General features: G+C 39.7%; 1 protein-coding gene across 2 annotated transcripts in view; it reads right to left on the bottom strand.

Annotated features, from left to right (window-relative positions):
• AKR1D1 (aldo-keto reductase family 1 member D1) overlaps positions 1-14,426 on the bottom strand; it is a 39,286-nt gene that overhangs the window by 19,258 nt on the left and 5,602 nt on the right. Inside the window, exons 2-5 of one of the 2 annotated variants that reach the window (XM_065884155.1) lie at positions 12,118-12,285; positions 8,478-8,594; positions 4,985-5,062; positions 918-1,040 (exon numbers count right to left, since the gene is read on the bottom strand). In XM_065884155.1, the coding sequence (XP_065740227.1) occupies positions 918-1,040; positions 4,985-5,062; positions 8,478-8,594; positions 12,118-12,285 (486 nt within the window). The remainder of the gene's footprint in view (positions 1-917; positions 1,041-4,984; positions 5,063-8,477; positions 8,595-12,117; positions 12,286-14,426) is intronic. The other variant, XM_065884156.1, reaches the window with a different exon arrangement.

Raw genomic sequence — 14,426 nt, 5'->3', positions numbered from 1 at the left:
CACTATATTAAAAAATAAAACAGAAACTTTGCTAATTTGATACAAAATTACACTTAAATTTAAATTTCCATAATTACTAGAGCAGCTAAATATTTTTCATACGTTTATCAGTCTTGCAATCTGTCTTCTGTGACTTTCTGTTCATTTCTTTTGAGCCTTAGTATTTTTCTCATTGATTTTTATTAGGCTTTTAATTCGTAAGGACATGATCCCCTTTTTCTGTTATATTTTTAGATATAATCATCTAATTTTGTTTGCTCTTTGTTTCTAATATTTTTAGTGTTTAACATTTTTACACTATTACATGTATTGGTTTTCTTTATAATTTTCCCATGGCTTCCCTTTCTATCCATAGCTCCAGAAAACTAAAATTCTTTTGTAGTATTCACAATTTCTTGTTTCTTCTTTAACGCCTGATCAAAGGGACACTTTGGAGTATAACATGAGGCAAAGATCTATATTTGTTACTATATAACTCTCAATTTTCCCCACACTATTTACTGAAAAATCAATTCCTTTGTCATTAGTTTGTGCTATTTTATTTTACATTAAGTTTTTATTTTATTTGAGACCGTTTCTAAGGTATCTCTTATTTTCTATTTATTTGTATGTTGGTTCTTGTGCTAATCTTACATTATTTTAAATACTCTGTGTGTCAATGTCTGGTAGGTTTTGTTCCCCTACATTATTATTTTTCTTCAGAAAAAGTTTGGGTTACTTTTTGGATTTGAACTTTCAAATCTTTTTTCTTAAGAGACATAAATTGACTTGCCCACGGTCTAATGATGAGATATACGTAAAGTGACCACAAGACTTCCTGACTCCTAGTCCAGGATCCTTTCTGTTGAGTAATGGATCCTCCCACATTCTCCAATCCCCACACCCCCCCTCCCCTCCCTCCCCTTGTCAAGCTGTACCTGGTTGCTGACTGGCTTATGCTTAAGTCCTGGTTTGTTCAGAATAAGCTCCAGCTGCCTACGGTTAAAATTGGATACACCGAGGGATTTCACCAAGCCAGCATCTTTGCAAGCTTCTAAAGCCTGTAGGGTAAGAGCCAATGGGTCAAGAAAGAAACCTCAACACAAGCAAGAATAAACATTTATAAAGGTGACTGTGCATTCTTTAAAAAGTAAAGTCCCTGGGTATATTAATAGGCATTCTGTGAACTAAAGAAAAGTGGAGGAGATAGGCAGGAATTCTGTAATTGAATGATTTTGGGGAAATGCTGTATATCATATCTTCCCCTTGTATTTTCATAATGTATACCAGCATGATAATAATGATCTTATTTCTTAAAATTTGTTGAGGCTTTCTTTATGGTATAGTACCTGAAAATTTTTATGTGTCTGGTATGTGTGGAAAATGTATATTCTCCTATTTTTGGATACAGATCCTTCTTGTTTCTCTCTCTCACATACACACGCATTATATAGAAGATTAGGTCTAGCTTTTCCTGGCTTTTCAATAATTTAGAGAAATATATCAGAAATCTCCCACTGTAACAGTGGATTTACGAGTGTCTTTCTGTATTCTATCAATTTTTGCTTTATATATATTGAAGATATTTTATTTGGTACATATGTGTTTAAGACTGATATATCTTCTTAGTAAATTAAATCTTTATCATTATGGTTTTTGTACTTCCCTATACATTTTAGAATCAGCTTTTCAATTTCCTTTGGGATAGTCATTGGGATTGCACTGAATCTATCCATGAATTAGGGGAGAATTAACAAATTATCTGTATTCAATCTTTCCATCAAAGAACATGATACAGCTCTCTATTTGTTCAAATTAACAAAAAATCCTCTCAGTAAAATATTGTAGTTTTAACTATATGTCTTGCATAGATTTTGTTAAATTTATCTCTAAATATTTAACATTGTTTTTAAAAAATTCCATTTCCAATTGTGTGTTGCTAGCATATAGAGTACATATAGATTCAGATTTTGTTATTTTTTCTTTATCTTACGGGTTATTTACACGTATCTTCTTAGTTTCCAAATATATAATGATTTTTCAGATATATATATATATTTTTTTCAGATCTATTTTTGTTATTGACTCAAATTTAATTCCAATGTCATCAGATAGCCTACTTTGCATGAAGAATCTCTCTTTTTTTTTTTTTTTTTGCTGTACACGGGCCTCTCACTGCTGTGGCCTCTCCTGCTGCGGAGCACAGGCTCCAGACGCGCAGGCTCAATGGCCATGGCTCACGGGCCCAGCCGGTCCGCGGCATGTGGGATCTTCCCAGACCGGGGCACGAACCCGTGTCTCCTGCATAGGCAGGCGGACTGTCAACCACTGCGCCACCAGGGAAGCCCTAAGAACATTTTTAAATGTATTGAGATCCGTTTTATGTCTCAGAAAATGAACTATTTTGTGAAGTATTCCATGTGCACTTGAAAAATAGCATTCTGTTATATTTTGGAAAAGTATTCTATAAATGTCAATTAGGTCAAGTTGTTTGATAATGTTTAAGTTCCTATATTCTATAGACTTTCTGTCTACTTATTATCTCAATTATCGAAAGAGAGGTTTTGAAATCTCTGACTAGATTATTCTTTTTCTCTTTTCACTTCTCTTAGTTTTGCTTCATGTATTTTGGAGTTCTGTTTTTAGGTGCATAGATGTTTAGGATTGAACCCTTTATTATTATAAAACAAAATTCCTTATCCCTGGTAACACTCTTTGCTCTGAAATTTTTGTTGATATTAAAATGGTTACTCCAGCTCTCTTTTGATTACTGTCAGCCTAGTACATCTTATTCTAGACTTTTACTTTTTTTTTTAACCTTTTACTTTCAACCTATTTGTTTTATTATTTATTTATTATTTAAAAAATTTTTGGCTGCGTTGGGTCTTTGTTGCTGTGTGCAGGCTTTCTTTAGTTGTGGTGAGCAGGGGCTACTCTTCGTTGCGGTGTGCAGGCTTCTCATTGCGGTGGCTTTCTCTTGTTGCTGAGCACGGGTTCTAGGTATGCGGGTTTCAGTAGCTGCAGCACGCAGGCTCAGTAGTTGTGGTGTGTGCTCTCTAGAGCGCAGGCTCAGTAGTTGTGGCACATGGGCTTAGTTGTGTGTCTTATTATTTAAAATGAGTTTCTTGTATATAATATATAGTGGGGTTTTGCTTTTTATCCATTCTGAAAACCTCTGCATTTTAACTGGGTTGTTTAGGCTCTTTATATACACTGTGATTATTGACACCACTGAATTTAAATCCCCCATATTGCTATTTATTTTCTGTTTTTCCCATCTATTCATTTCCCCTTTTTTCTTATTTTCCTGCCTTCTCTTAGACTGATTATTTTTTATTATTTCTTTTTGTCTCCTTTACTGGCTTGTTTGCTATGCTCCGGAAGTTTTAACATTTTCTCTTTATGTTTGACATCCTGAAATTTCACTATAAAGCATCCAGGTATGGGTTTCTTTCTCTTTCCTCTGGTAATTCATGCCTTTTCAATATCTCTGGGTTTTTTCTTCAATTATTACTTCCTTTTCTTTTTTTCTAAGACTTCTATTGTGTGGATACTGGAAATTCTAATTTTATGATTTACATCTCTTAGCTTTTCATATTTCACATTTAAAATTTTTTCTTGTCCTTTCCTTCTTCAAGTGGGAGATTTCCTCATTCTGATCTTTTAAGCTGATCATCTTTTCCTTGTCTGTACCCATTCTATTTTTATCCCATCTACTGCCCTGTGTTTTTATTTTTCATAATTATTATTTTTGCTTGTTTTAAAAAAATGTTTTCTTGTTCTTATTTCATATTGCCGATATCTTTCTTTTATCTCCTTGAATATATTAATTGGCTAATTAAAAAGTTCTTGGTCCTCTGTTCTGTTTTTGTTGCGATATGTAATTAAGATATGTTGTTTCCTTGTGAAATAAATGCCTTGTTATTTTGGGCTCTGGGCTCATTTTCTCCTGAGGATATTAGGTACACTGTGAGGCAGTCCCTTAGAGGAGAATGCCAGACTCCAATCCTAGTCAGCTCCAATGAGGTCAGGAGTGAGTGTATAGTCTTTCGGGTGGAGAGCCCCAGACAGCAGAAAACACAGTCAGTGCCTCCTCACCCCTCAAAACAAGCCACAGTTCAGATCCTCAGCTGTAACCTAAACAGGGGGAAGTCTATTAGAATGAGATGATCATTAGAGTATCATTTCCAGCATTTGGAGTTTGAATTGGGAGAGGCAGGAAACAACTGCCAGAGGTCAGGCAGAGGCTCATGTTTTTATCAGCTTCTCATAAGTGCAAGATTTCAGTGCTGCTCTGACTCGATTCCTGAAGACATCTGAACACGAGTCCTAAGTGTCTACATGTGTGGAGTGTGTCCCAAGGCTATAGCAAGAGAGAAATAAGAGCAAAAATAACTCCGATAGTTCCTCTCCTATATTATCTTACTGGTTGCTGAGTTGCCTTTCACTCTAGGTAAAAGCTTCTGTATTACCTCATAAACAAACCAGTTCAAAATATCTGTACCTGCCTCCCACCTAAATCCATAAGGGTTTTCTCATTATTTTCCCCTAGTTTCTCACTCTTATAATCTTGGGGAAAGAGCCAGCAGCCTGCTCAGAAATGGAACCAGAATTGTTTTTCATATATTATTTTACATTTGTTTCTTTTAGACATCATATTACTGAATTTTAAAAATTCAATTTGAGAAACCAAAAATTTGTGAGTTTATCTCATTTATATATTTTTATTTACTGTTACAGTAGAACTTATTTCCTTTACTTTATTTTTCCTCCCACACTTCTCTCTTCCTTATCTTTGGCATTCTTCTCTTCCATCAAAGCAAAATCAAACATTTTTCAGCACTCAGAAGTGGAGATTTTATACATCTTTGCTCGTGGTTAGAAATACCTGACTACTACTTTTCATTGGGAGTAAAGGTTGCAACTCTCCGTAAATTGAATAGGAATAATCAGATCACAATTTTAAAATGTACTCTTTTAACATAAGAGGCCCACGTGAACTCACCTCCCAAGTGGCACACAGATTTGACTTGTGATATAACCATTTGCCATTTTCATCTTTAGGATAGAATTCATCTCCAGGCTGTTAAAAAAGAAAAAGAAAACGAAAAAGTGTAGTTAACTTTATTTATATCTGGGGATTGAAATGATGGAATTTAAGTTGTCAGTATTCCAATATACCCGGGCCCTGGGAAACCAATTCAAGATATATATATATATATATATATATATATATATATATATATATATATATATATATATTTTCCCCTCCCCCGTGGAACTGTCCAGAAATTCATTTGTCCAACATATATGACACATTAGTCTCATTCTCTCACCCCAGCATTCATTATTCTTTATTTATTGACAGATTATTGTTGTTCTTAAGCCATGAAGTTCTCTCTTAATGATAAAATTTCTCATTAAAGAAAAGTAAAAGTTGAGAATTAGGACTTTTAGACTCAGTGTTTGGATAGTCTATCCTGGCCAAAGTTGAGGACAGCAAATTTCTTACTCTTATAAGAAACCAGAGGTCATCACTAAGGCTGAGAGGAGGAAATTCTTCAGCTAAGTATAGTTGATGAATGCAATATTCCTTAAGTATAAGGGAAATGCATAGCACATAACTTCTCAGGTCTGGCTAATCGCCCCATGGTTCTTTTCTTACCCTTTTTGGGCCCTCCAGGAGTTCAGCATCTTTTTTTCTACCTCATACACTATGTAAGCATCAAATCTCCTCCTCTAACTTTTGGATGACACTTTCCCAATGGAGATTGACTATGGTGTGGAAATTGTCTTTCAGATTTCTCCTTTTTTGCTATATTTAAAAATGGAACCCATCTCTTATGGGCTTGGAAATGGGATAGAAATAAAAGATAATTTCTAGACTCCTTGAGCAGATGGTGGTAATCATTTCCTGAGGTTGGACAAGGAATTGAGAGTTTTGTTTTGGATAGTTTGAGTTTGAAATGACTGTTGGACAGTCAAGTGGATATTTGAAGAGAACAGAGAAGTCTCAGAGAGTGGCTCAGAGAGAGGTCATGGGTACAGATAAAATTTGGGAGTCCTCAGCATATAAAATGGTATTCAATCCATGCAACTGGATGAAATCACCAATAGAGAGAGTATGGCTCAGTAAGACAAGAATATTGAGGATAAAGCACTGGGTAAAACATTTGGAGTTTAGCAGAGAAGAAGCTGTCAAAGAATCACCAGAGGGTGATATCATAGAAGCCATGAGATGAAAATGTTTAAAGAAGGAGGCAGTAGTCAACTGTGCTGAAAGAGATCAAATAAAATATGAGGACAAAGTGTCTACTGGATTTGGTTGGTGGCATAGAAGTCTTTGTAGACCTTGATAATAGGAATTTTTTGTTGTTGAAAATCAAGCAATTGGATAAAATCCATTACATTCCTAAAAATTTTCCCTAATTTTTCGCTTTGCCATCTCACCTGAATTAATCTTTCACCTGGTGATAACAATTTCTCCATGCTCTCTTTAGCAAAGATAATTTCACCTCAATTTTCTTCTATTTCACCGAGAGCAGGAAAAAGACTCCTTTCTCCTCAAAGCCATGTAATCATTCATATTAACTACCCTGGTTACCTCTGATTTCTAAGCCCTTTGGCCTTCTCAACACTTAACGAGGCTTATTTCCACTCCAGACTCCCTCCATATTTCTTGCTTTTTGCACTTCCTAATTTTACTTCTGACCTGAAATGGCTTTATATCTCCATTATGAACTCTTACTATTAATAGTTTTTACTCTCCCAAATTTTAATTAAGTCCTCTCCAAGTCTGAACCCATGTTAGATATTTCTATGATGTTCCACTGTGCTTACTTTACTCATCCCTTCATTTGGATAAACTCATTGTCTTTTTCCTCCTTTCCTGCTCCTGACTGTAAGGCATTATTAGAAGAATAACTCAACCCTCTAAAAACCCATGCTATTGACCTTCATTCCTGTTTAGCAATAACTTCGTCTTTTTAAAATGTCTTATCATGATTTTTTTGTACTTTTTGTTGTTCTGAAATTGTGTCTGCTTATTAACTTTATATTTAAAAAATAACAAAGTGGTAAAATATTTTAGCGAGAAAGGTTTTTCTTTAAAAAGAATCATGAGATTCAAAAAGCAAATGATGTTTTGGCTTCAAAGACTGATTTCTCAATTACAGGAAGTACAGGTTCAGTTGGGAGGTAATGTCACTATACTGTGTAATTTCTCACTGTTAAAAATTTACCTTCTCTGTGTCCTTGAGCCTTGATCCTATTTAAGAATAGAAATAGAATTCCTTTATTTACCTTCTCCAAAAAGATTTTACAAGTCATTCGTCAGCCACAGAGGAGTAAATTTCATTTTCTCACTTTTATATACAGGTTCTTTCCAAATCTGTAAGACTCAGCTTAGAACTGCCATTTGAATAAGAATCGAAGTTAGTTGAGTGAGGAGAAGGGCTAAGGTCAAAATCCCAAGAGCCTGAAATAAAAAAATCACTGTAGTCCACAGGACACTGCGATTATTAGGCTTGTGAGGATAAGGCGGAAGGTAGTGTAGTATAAGGGAACACGTATGAGATTGGCATCAGGCGACCCAGGATCTGGTTCCAATTCTGATGGACTTTAATCCTACGTAGTTCATTGCTTTTCCCGTCTGTGAAATGAGGTTTTTGGGATATATAATTGCTAAGGTCACATCTTGGATGTGACCAAAGAGGAGAGTTAATAAGGAAGGTGCTTCCAGAGAACAGAACGGGGCAGCCAGGTTGGCTGTGTAAAGAAATTCTGGCCACTGCCATGGCAGAGAGTCCTTGTCTTTCCTGTCCAGCAGGATCTGGTTTACCTCATGGACAAGTGGTCAGTTTTGTTTTTCAATCTCTCCTTCCCTCAGTGAAACTTTAAAGCAGCTGCTGCTCTTCAGCAGTGTATACTGGGTGTGTTGGTGGTGGTTAAACTGAGTCTGTATATTGAGAAAGTTCAAGGAAGGAGTGCATTTGAGTTAGAGGAATAGATATCACCTAGAAGTCCTGATCTTGGAGCTGCCTTCAAAAATCTGACGACTCTTTGGGTTATTTTCCTTTGGAGAGGGTGGAGTGTGAGTAGGTTTTCAGTTGTATTTATTATTTTACATTATGTTGTGCAGGGATGTTTTTGTGACTGTGTGAATGGGAAGAAGGGTGTGTCTGGATGCTGGACAACTGCAATGTGGACTACAGTTAGGAGACTACTTGTTGGTTTGGTGGAGAGCGTTTATAGCTGCAAAGACATGATATAACAGACAGTGCATTGGATTATGAATCTAGAAACTTGGGATCCAGGCCTGAGTTGGCTACACATAATCTTTCTTGGCATTTGTTGGGTTAGGTCAGTACTACCTGATTTATGGTAACAAAACATCATAATATTCTATGGTGCTAAGTAATGAACGAGCTTCCCATACATAGATGTTGGCCCGTGGTTGCCAAAGAGCAGAGGCCTTACCTTTAGGCATATGAACTTACCTTAAAAGCCATAGGTATTTCAATGATGTAAAGATCCACATAATCTAGCTGGAGGTCCCTGAGCGTCCTCTCCAGAGTTGGGCGGACCATCTGTGGGTCATGATGTGTAGCCCACAGCTGAAAGAAAAAAAGGGAGATAGTTAACTAATATCCTGATTATTATTATTATTTTTAACAATAATGCAGCCCTTTAAAATTTCTTTTTACTGTTTCTTTTTTTGTGGCCGCACCACGCAGCATGCAGGATTTTAGTTCCCCAACACGCATGCCCGCTGCAGTGGAAGAGCAGAGTCCTAACCACTAGACTGCCAGGGAATTCCCCAGCCCTTTATTCTTTACAAACACTCATACACATTGTATTCACCCATTTCATTTCACAAAAATATGTTTACGTTGCAGTGTCATCTGAGTATAGGTTGAGCTGATATAACTTGACATCCAGAGTATAACTTTATCCAAATGTAGTACCAGAGATTTAAAGATCCATCTGAACCACAGAGTACCTAATTCAGCAATAAAGTCTTCCTCTGCTCTGTGCTAATTGCCTAATCGACTCTTTGCACTTTCACTTTTCCTCATTGTGTAATTAGGGAACGTGTATCTGACTAGTGGTTCTGACCTGGCTTGGCACTTTACTTTCATTTCACTGATAAAAGGTGTGCTTCATCTGAGTAAGAAATATGGTTGTGTATGTGTCTTCACCAGATCCTCCACATTGTGATGGGTGGTGCAGAAGCTGGTGAAATTTTAAATTATTGCAAAAGTTTAGATCCCTTTTCACTGCTCCTTTGTTCTCATTTGGTTCACTTCCTCATTTCCCCAGGAAAATTCTGCCAATCCCTACTAAGATCTGAACCAATAATGTTACCAAAATGGCGGCACGGGAGACCCCAGCCTCCAGTCCTCCAACAAAGATCAACAATTAAATAGCTATCCATGGGGCATCCCTGGTGGCGCAGTGGTCAAGAATCCGCCTGCCAATGCAGGAGACACGGGTTCGAGCCCCTCGTCCAGGAAGATACCGCATGCCGCGGAGCTACTAAGCCCGTACGCCACAACTACTGAGCCTGCGCTCATGAGCCCGCGAGCCACAACTACTGTGCCCATGTCCAACAACTACTGAAGCCCGCGTGCCTAGAGCCTGTGCTCCTGAGAAGCCACCACAATGAGAAGCCTGCACACCACAATGAAGAGTAGCCCCTGCTCACCGCAACCAGAGAAAAGCCTGTGTGTAGCAACGAAGACCCAACGCAGCCAAAAATAAAATAAATAAATTTATATTAAAAAACAATAAAATAGCTATTCATGAAAAAACAAAACAAAACAAAACAGCTATTCGTGAATACAAATGGGGAGATGTTGGTCAAAGGGTACAAACTCCCTGTTATAAGATGAATAAATTCTGGGGATCTAATGAACAGCATGGTGATTATAGATAACAATACTGTATTATATACGTGAAAGTTGCCAAGAGAATAAATGTTAAATGTTCTCATCACAGAAAATAAATGGTAATTATGTAATGTGATGGAGGTGTTAGCTAACACTATGGTGCTAACCATTTTGCAATATATAATTGTATCAAATCAATGCGTTGTACACTTTATACAAGGCCATATGTCAATTATATCTCAATAAAGCTGAAAAAGTAAATAAAAGGAATGTAGACAGCTTAACATAAATAAGAAAAAAAAGAAAAAGAAATTACTCGTTCTCTGAAGTGTTAGGTAATGAAAGATTAAGCCTTGGGTTGTCAAACTGGAGCATGTGTACCCTTGAGGTCTGTAAAACATGGGATACTGAAGGGTACCCAGAGCTTCAGGATAAATGAATACATCTTCTTGGAGCATCAAATTTGCTTACATATTTTTTGGAAAAAAAAGCTTTGAATTTATGTACATTTTTTGCCACAAGTTAAGAGCAAGCAAAATTAGCAAAATTTGATTTTTTTCCTATGTTGGACAATAACTTTTTTTCTTGCCTTCAGAGCATAGAGAAGACAATGTGAGAATAGAGAAAAATGTGCTTTTGTTGTTACTGTGGGTCCTTTTGGTGTATTGGTGAAATCTCATCTAACTGAAAATTCTGTTGTACGTTTTAATCTATTTTTATTCAACAAACATGCAGTACTAGTTCTAGGTACTCTTTAAGTGCTTTGTAAATGTTAACTCATATCAAGCCTTGAAATGAAATGAAATGGGTGATTTAATTCAGTTCAATTTTTTCATCGTGATAGGTATTCCAACAGCTTTAATGGTTTACCAAGGAGATAAGAATGAAAGTTTTTTTTTTTTTTTAATAACTTCAAAAATATTTCCAGCTTTGGGCAGGCTTCTTTGGCTCAGGTCCTCAGGATATGAGTTCAAGTTTATTTTTCCCCAGAAACCCTTGGTGAGTTGTAATGAGAGACTCTGTAATAACAAAATCTTTAGGAATCAGGCTGTAAAGCTATAATAAAGTGAGAAGCTTCAGGCTGATATTTTGGGACAGTGGCTCTACATGGCCCCTTGAAATCATAGCCCATAAGTGGCTGGTGACTTGGGGAACTGCAAACTCCTGGAGAGGCTGGAAAGGAGTAGGGAGGACAGGGTTCTGGGGAGTGAGTGAAGTCAGAAGCACCATTTTGTTCTCTTTAGAAAACTTAGGAGAATTGTATTACAAGTTCTCTAAAGTTATACAGTTTTATTCCTGCAAGGCTGCCTGTAAATATGTATCCTATATTTCCACTGGCTTTCATTTTATCATGATGCTTTATCTTTCTGACTGCTCTTCAATGGATAGTGATTTCTGGAGATTTCAATTTCTCAAAAGGTAGTGATCTAAACAAAATGTGGTATATCCATACAATGTAATATTATTTGGCCATAAAAAGAAATGAAATTCTGATATGTGCTACAACATGGTTGAAAGTAGAAAACATTATACTAAGTGAAAGAAGCTAGACAGAAAAGAACACATATTGTATGATTCCTTTTGTATGAAATGTCCAGAATAGGAAAACTAAAGAGACAGAAAGTAGATCAGTGTTTACCAGTGAATGGGGGAGAGGGATAAATGGGCAGTGATTACTAGTGGGTAAGAGGTTTCTTTTTGGAGTGATAAAAATATTCTGGAAAAGGTAGTGGTCATGGTTGTACAACTTTGTGAATATACTAAAAATGGTGAACTTTATGGTGCATGAATTATATCTCAAAAAAAATTAGTGCTCTATGGACAAATAGGCATATACAGAAGGAAAAGCTGCCTCCTTTTAAAAGAAGTTTTGACACATGCTTATTATAACATGAACCACCTCCTTACTTCCCTTCGCTCCTCAAATCAACTTTCTTTGTAGATTTGGCTCTTCCGTATTGTCTTAAATCAATGCCCAAGTATGAAGAAAGAACTTTTCCCTAAACTTAATGGGGCTAATTAGTCCCTAAATTCTTGGCAAGATTGAGGAATTTGGCAGTTAAGAACTCACTCCTCAGGACTTCCCTGGCAGTCCAGCGGTTAGGACTCTGCACTTCCACTGCAGGGGACACAGGGAACTAAGATCCTGCAAGCCTGCAGGGTTTGGTGAGTTCAATATTCTTCAGCAGAGAAAAGATGTCAGACCCACCATGAACGTAAGTCGTGTAGGGTGAAGGGAAGACCTCACCTTTCCGCAGTAGAAGATATCCTGCCTCTGCACCTTTCCTTCTGCTATCTTCTCCCTGATGGCCTCCCCCACTTCGTGCTCGTTCTGGTAGAGGTAGGCGCCATCAATGTGCCGGTACCCCGTGTCAATGGCAATTTTCACTGATCTTGCACAGGTCCCCTTAGGGGTCTAAAATGATAGGGGGGTTGGGTTGGGGGAGAAGAGAAATGTGTCTTTAATCATTCTTAATCAGGACACTTGGCACATACATCGTTTTATAGTGAAAACGACAAATTCGGACACCTAAAAGGACAAGAAAGACCCCTGCGTAACTGGGTAGGATGAAAGAAAGAAAGGAAAAGGAAGAGGAGAGGAAGTGGGATGGGACCTGCACCCCTTGGGGGAGCTGAAGGTGAGGAGAGGTTCCCGTACTCGGGGAAGCCCCCTCACAGCAAGGAGATCAGTTGGGACAGAAGGGGAACTTTGGGGGCTACGAGAGGAGAGCCCAGCAACCTGTCTGTGGCAGGCAGGACAGAGTGAGACCTACACAGATGGTCCTCACCACAGCCCTGTGTGCCCCAGCCTGAAAGGTGTGTCGCCAGTGTGTATGGGGGCTGGGTGCTAAAATGTGGGGTTTGGAGAGCAGACCCGGGGAGAAGACTTCTGTTGACTGTGCGGAGACAGCCTGAGGGGATGGAAGTGAGGAAATCCACAACTAGGAATGCTTGTAGAGGAAACCCAGACCGCCATAGAAGCGAAGCACCATTGTTAAGTGACTTGCAAGGGGCAGGACTGCCATTGCAGCCTCTCTCCCCGCATGAGGCCCCTGCCTCCCTGGGCACGGGGAAGGGCTCCTGCCAGGGCAGGAGCTCTTGTGACCCCCGTTGTTGCTGCATCCACAACCCCCTCCTCGCCGGGGCGGACTTGTGTGCTCCAGGGCAGCCTCGGGAGCAGACCCCTGTGGGTGGCCCACATGCAGAGGTGGTGCTGAAACCACAGCTGAGCCCCAGAGGCTGTACAACCGAGGAAGAAAAGCTGAAGTCTCTCCTCGCAGCTGCCTGATCTGCGAACTGACGACCCTGCGACCAGCTTTGTAAGCCAAGTGCCTGCAGAACATCTAAACGGACAGCAGCTGCTCCTGCAGCCAAGACAGGCCTAGCTTAACAGCTGTAGACTTTGTGGGCACTTACACAGGGGGTCGGGCCAGCCCAGAGTCTGAGCTGCTCCCATAGTGCACACAGCGGGTCCAGATCCATGCTTACTGCAATCCTGGGGCATGACTTCAGTGGATCTGCGCTGGTGGCCTGGTGAAAACAATGTCTGAGGGACACTGGGGCCAACTGCAGGCATTCCCACGGTCAAGGTGGGGACGAGAGCAGTACCAACAACAGTGTAATCTAAGAACTTGTACAACAGATGAAGGTGACACAACAGAGCACACCCATAGGTGAACAGCTCCAGAGGAGGAATGCTCCAGTCCCACCTACCTCACACCGCAGATCAGAAACACAGCTCAGAAACAGATCTGGGGGACTCTACTCTGACGACTAGGGAGCAGACCCCACCCCTGACAGGGCAGTGACAACCAGAGAGCAAAGGGGAGGCCCTGCTCAATATCCAGTGCAGGTTCTGGTCACCACATCAGTCACACCTCCTGTCAAAGGGATAACAGCCAGCATACACTGAGGAAAGAGGTGGCAGACATCTATACTAAAAAGAGCCCTCACACCAAAAAATATTAAACCCATGCAGGCTACACAGGGATGTTCCCATATAAAAATAGCCCTCTGTGCCAGTCTGAGGGTCTGGCATTGAGAGCAAGGACCCCCAGAGCATTTAGCCTTGAAGGCCAGTGGGGCTTGAGTGCAGGAGCTCCACAGGGCAGGGGAAACAGAGACTCCACTCTTGGAGGGTGCACACAAGGTCTCACATGCACTGGGATCCAGCACACAGGAGTACTTCCATAGGGACCTGGGCCAGACCTACCTAGGGGTCTTGGCGGGTCTCCTGGGGAGGTGAAGGTAGACTATAGCTCACTGTGGGGGCAAGGACACTGGTAGCGGAAGCCCCAGGGAATATTGATTGGAGTGAGCTCTCCCAGAGGTCCACATTTCAGCACTAAGACCTGGCCCCACTCAATAACCAGCACACTCTAGTGCTGGAAAGCCTCACACCAAACAACCAACAAGATAGGAACACAGCCCCACCCATCAGAAGACAGGCTGCCTAAAGTTGTACTGAGCTCACAGCCACCTCAAAACACACCCCTTGACATGGACATGGCCCTGCCCATCAGAGGGACACGACCCAGCTCCACCCACCAGAGGGCA

Source organism: Phocoena phocoena, chromosome 9 (genome assembly GCF_963924675.1).
Source record: "Phocoena phocoena chromosome 9, mPhoPho1.1, whole genome shotgun sequence".
NCBI classification, from domain to species: domain Eukaryota; kingdom Metazoa; phylum Chordata; class Mammalia; order Artiodactyla; family Phocoenidae; genus Phocoena; species Phocoena phocoena.
The sequence above is the reverse complement of the archived record's forward strand: the minus strand, read 5'-3'. Positions and strand labels throughout refer to the sequence as shown.